This window comes from Bactrocera latifrons, unplaced genomic scaffold (genome assembly GCF_001853355.1).
Source record: "Bactrocera latifrons isolate USDA-ARS-PBARC rearing strain unplaced genomic scaffold, ASM185335v1 scaffold_2, whole genome shotgun sequence".
NCBI lineage: Eukaryota > Metazoa > Arthropoda > Insecta > Diptera > Tephritidae > Bactrocera > Bactrocera latifrons.
The window spans coordinates 232,533-237,838 of NW_017535518.1; the positions used below are offsets into that span (position 1 = coordinate 232,533).

Below are 5,306 nucleotides of genomic sequence, written 5' to 3' on the forward strand. Positions count from 1 at the left end.
AGAAGAGTTCACTACCTACGCTACCTCTTCTCCTCGATCCATCCGTGAAAAAGCTCACTGCACCCTTTCACCAACGGCTGCGACACCTCTAAAAATCGCTCGCAAGTATATGAGCTGAAAAGGAGCCGACAGAAGAGAAATCTGCGATGCAGTGATGTAGGTTGAAGATGATCAGTGTGTCCTATGCCGGCCTTCCTCATATACCCATTTCACTCAGGTTTAATAGCAGCTTTCGCCAGTGTCCTTGATAGCGCCCTCAGGCAGCTACCACCTACATATGTAGCATTGGTTACTATTGTTGAGATAGTGCTTAGTGCCACTCTTTGAACACGCTTCAACTGCTTAGCTAGCTACCTTTTTTATCCACCAAATAACGCCTACATCAAACATTATTATTGGCTTAACTACGGCTTCATAGCGCCAGAGTACAGCTTTTAGTGAGAGGCCCCAACCCTTCCTAAATGCTACTCTACAACAGTATAAGGCAGCAGATGCTTTCCGTATCCTCTCCTCGTTATTTGGCTTGCGTGGGGCCTCATATCAAGAATAAAAGCCAAATACTTCATCCTGTCCACCGGAGGAAGAATAGAACCACTCAACGAGGGGAGAGTAACAACAGAGATTTTATATCTCCTAGTATCATACATAAACCCAGCTCTCCTTACAATCATTAAAATAAATTTTGGGCAAAGAGTTGTCTGCTGAAATGGATGTAGAACGCTATTTTAAGTTCAATAGAATTCTAATAAGGAAACATGTTTTATCTTCAAACAATTAAGGAACTTTCTAAAGATTAGTCAAGGTTGCTGTATTGTTCCAGGTTTCTATGTACTCTTTTAAAATATTCTAAGGTTTAGTTCCAGATTTCTATATAGTGGTAATTCAATGGAMAGCTCCAATAAAACGTTTCGAAATKCGTCTTCCATTATGAGTTTAATACGAAGGAGGTACCTCAGCCGCTAATCACCAGATGAATGCAGTTCGAGCTAGTACATAATATTATCTAATGTAATTTTTTAAGTTACCAATATAATAAAGTGCAAAACTTACCACCAAATATTAAGCATTCCGAGTCGAGCCGTCAATAAAATTGCATTGTATTAGAGTTTTAATAAAAAATAGCCACTACCAAGCTTTTATTAAAAAAAGAAAAACAAAAATTTTCGAAAGTTTGTCAAAGTACTTAAACGTGAAAAGGATGTCTCGCACTGAATTTAATGAAACTCCTCACTTCCTTTTTTTCTTGCTCTCTTTCGGTTTTTTTTCGTTTTACATCGTACTTTTCTCTTTGCGTACGCATTTCATGTTAACGTGTTCTCATTGGAATCTCTCGTATTTGTGGAATTTTTCATATATATACACATTTATAATGGGACTGTAGCGTCCAAATCGTTTCCATTTCGATGCCTTCGCGCGAGTATTRGATTCATTACACAACAACAATAATGCATTGCTGTCATGATCCTTTATCAGTCGTAAAAGTAATCTGCCTTAGCTTCCTTCCTTAGAATAATATTTAAAAACCACCTGTATCAGAGAAGAGAAAGAGAATAGAGAGAGAATCCGTTAATATGCTGATATATACAACAACTACTTACAAATTGCTAAGAAACTCAGAGAGAGAGAGCGACAGTAAAAACGAGAGGGAGGAGCAACAATAGGTAGTGGTATGATACAACTCTGCTGAATGCGGAACTTTACGATTTTCATTAAAAAGTTAAATCAAATTTAAAACGACGAGCACACAAGTATCGGGTACACGTMGCTTCATCTAGACTGTCACACAATGAATCGCTGTAGCCAACAAGATCTTCTCACAACGTGTAGGTTTATTCGAGCTTTCACACTTTAGCGACTACGAGAAGATTTTTTTGCTTTGAAAAGAGACTTTATTTTTATTGCGTCTGMCATGTTTGGGATCAGATATATGGCTGTGTTGTCCCATTGTATACTGATTTTCTGGCATTGAGCCATAACTAAATCCAATTATGCGCAAACCTGACGGTAAATTCCCTTTAAAGAAGAAATGTGGAAAAAGTTGTATTTAAAAGCAGGAAAACTGACGAGATTGTTKAAGAAATTTTGCGTGAGATTAATGGGGAACTCCTTCTGACTCAGTTGGAGTGAAGAGAACGAAAATGCTGAGATGACTACAGTCGAGATCAGTGACAGTTAAAATTCTAATAAAGAAACAAGCACTGAAAACAAGTAGAGGTTCAGAGCTCCGGAATACCACATTGCTGACAACCGATATTCAAAGAACTTTTGAATTTAAATTAAAATGAAGAGTCAAGCCCCGAAGACAAAATTTCTGAAGAGCTGAGTAGAGACTTAAACCTCCGGAATCCCAACCTGCTGACTACTGAAAGTCAAAGGACGTTCGGACCTACAGTAGCTTAAGAGCCTCGTATTGCTGGCTAGTGAAACTCAAGGAAGAAACTGGAAAGAATGTCTTAAGGCTTTTACTGAACTATTCAAATTGTTGTTCGATGTGTTAGAAAAATTCGAACGGTTACCTCTTTTGCATGACGATCCTCACAAAMACTGACTCAGAACTAAAGCTAACAACAAAAGAAATTAGAATACTTACATGGATATGTTGGAGGCGTATTATTACAATTCCACACACACGGATTTGGGACACCAGCTTCCACAATTGGTGGACAACAKCCTGGTGCCGGTGGACATGGTATCGGAGCTGGTGCACCACATGGTGGATTTGATGCACCACAACAWGCAGTATCACAACACGGAGAACATGACGGCCCACAGGGACCACAGGGTCCACATGATGGGCCACACGGTGCACAACCACCACAGGCTCGCGCACATAATGCGGCGGTTTCCTTGCAACGCATTCGTCTATTATTCACACCCATTGTCATATTGGCATAGCGCAGTGGAAAYGAGGCTGGACAGCAATTCGGAACGGGGAAGCACATACAAGCAGCACGCCCCTGGCAAAGCGATCGCGGGCATCGGTCTTGTAAGCCATTTCTTTTGATACAGTCGCAGGTAGTGTACATAATTCCACAACGCAATTCGCGACTACGACACGCTCTAGGCTAAAATTTGTGAAGTGTATGAGGAGATGCAAGAAAGGAGAAAAGAAAAGAGAAGAGAAGAGAAGAAAAAGAGAAAAGTGTACATGTGTGTGTGCGGAGGAAGAGAAGAAAACAAATGACACTCATTAGACTGGTGGTGGTGAGCATACTGTTATCGTAACCTCGAACGGCGCAAACCATATCAAGGTGGGTTTCACGATAATAGAATCCACCTTGATAGGTTTGCGCGCATCAAGGTAAATTCGACATGAAACTCACCTTGATAGTGGCTAATTTAACGAAATTTTGAACCGAAAAATATAAACTCAATGTTTGAAGCTTGCTTAAAATATTGGTATGTGAACGTATTTCAAAAGTTGTTTGTATCAAAATTGATTGTTTCTAAAACATTCGTCTTAATACTATTAAAGTWTGTTGGGTTTGCATAAATTGCTTTTCTTTTGTCTTTAAATGGATCACAAAACTTAAATGGCGTGCGCRAAGCGCTTATGATCCGCAAGAGCCGTTCGCTGGCATTGTCGGACATGCGAATGCCGTTTCATCTTCGGCCGCCTCAAATGGACCACAAGCGCCTCCACCACCGCCGGGACCAAAGCAGCCGGGAGGCATACCACAAGGTCCACACGGTGCACAATTTGGTACGAAGCAAGATGTACCGCAAGGTCCACAGGGTCCGCATGGACCACATGGTCCGCATGGTCCACATGGTCCACAAGGTCCGCAAGGGCTGCACGGTCCACAAGGGCCACAAGGTCCACAAGGGCCGCAAGGTCCGCGACAYGGCGAGCAAGGTCCACAAGGACCGCAAGGTCCAGACGGCTTGCACGGGAAGCATCCGCTCGGTTCACAAATCGGATATTGATTGGTTGAAAAACATGGCAATGCACCGCAGGGTCCGCACGGTGAGCACGGTCCCATTGGACATGGTGGACATGCTACGCTTGGCTTGTAATTAATCGGTCCGGTKGGATAGCAACAATATTCACGTGGCGGCGGTATATCAATTGTTTGCGGCTTCGGCTGGCATAATATCGCTTGGCATACTTCGCGCGGTTCGCATATACGTTTCGGATAGCAAACCACATAGGGATCGGGCACCATCGATGGATAGTAGATGACCCTTGGCTCGCGAACCATCTGCGAGACCCACGTTAATTTGGGTACTTTTATGACACGTGTTGTATCCACAACTTTGGGTATGGTTATTTGGCGGCAACGATTAACAACCATCGGTTCSGGTACTATTTTCTCATTGAAGACGACACGCTTGCGACAGATGAGTCGTGGCGGTTGTTGTACTGTTATGCATTTCGGGCATGGCGGCGGTACGCGTGGCGCACACTGCGGTAGCGCRTCCAAATGGGCGCCTGTATAGCATTTTGGTGAGCACTATATAAATTTTGAGGTTAAATCAGTTGCATCATTATTAATCCAAACGAAATTTTTCCATGTAAAATGATGTTGTTGATCGCCAGTTTTGAGTTGCCGTGCCAATTTAGTTTATATTTTTATTAGCAATTGTTGGTTCGCAATKTTTTGTGGTTGGTTGTTGTTGGGAGTGGAAGAGCAAAAAATGTGAAATTTCTGTTTGCTACACAATTTCAAGGCAAAGGAAATTTGCAAAAGCGTGTTGACGACATGTTGTTGTCAACGCCGTTGACTTACCTCAAACGGTGCACAGCATGGATCGCAGGGGCTACAGGGTCCGCACGGCCCACATGGGCCGCAAGGCGAAGGACACGGTCCGCAGGGAGAGCAGCAAGGGTCGCACATTTTGAGACGTGTTTTTTAAATTTCTGCAAACGAAARCGCATGGTCATTGAGRGCTGGYCACTCTAAACCATGGTTATGGCCAAWAAAATACTTACTTTTTAACTTTTTAAAGAAAATAAGTTCACTTGAAATTTAGATACAGCTAAAAGGGCTGAAAATTTAGAAATGAATGAAAATTTTTTGATAGGAATTTTTGAAGTTGAATTTTGTTTGCCATGTCTACGTGTACTAAATGTAGAGAGTGTTTTTAGCATGAGGTGGTGGTGAGGAGCGCTAAGCGATATTGGATTAACGCAGATCAGGTCGATAAAACTTTGTGTTGGTGGAGCCAGAATGTGCTAACTTCTTAAATAAGTACAGCGACACTTTCGGCGGATGGGCTCGGATGATGTTCATGCCTTTAGAGATGGGTGTACGATTTATTTAAGCGTCCTTAAATCTTTTTCAGCAATTATTAAAGCATGTATT

General features: G+C 42.1%; 1 protein-coding gene across 7 annotated transcripts in view; it reads right to left on the reverse strand.

Moving 5' to 3' along the window:
- Positions 1 to 5,014, reverse strand: part of LOC108967910 (keratin-associated protein 5-9-like) — a 9,047-nt gene extending 4,033 nt beyond the window's left edge. Inside the window, exons 1-5 of one of the 7 annotated variants that reach the window (XM_018931588.1) lie at positions 4,934 to 5,014; positions 4,731 to 4,861; positions 2,591 to 3,065; positions 1,599 to 2,013; positions 1,101 to 1,527 (exon numbers count right to left, since the gene is read on the reverse strand). In XM_018931588.1, coding sequence (XP_018787133.1) covers positions 1,856 to 2,013; positions 2,591 to 3,065; positions 4,731 to 4,838 — 741 coding nt within the window. In that variant the 5' untranslated portion in view covers positions 4,839 to 4,861; positions 4,934 to 5,014 and the 3' untranslated portion in view covers positions 1,101 to 1,527; positions 1,599 to 1,855. Of the gene's footprint in view, positions 1 to 1,100; positions 1,528 to 1,598; positions 2,014 to 2,590; positions 3,066 to 3,323; positions 3,653 to 3,676; positions 4,455 to 4,730; positions 4,862 to 4,933 lie in introns of those variants that run through there. The other 6 variants (XM_018931589.1, XM_018931592.1, XM_018931591.1 and 3 more) reach the window with 6 other exon arrangements.
- Positions 5,015 to 5,306: the final 292 nt, after the last annotated feature.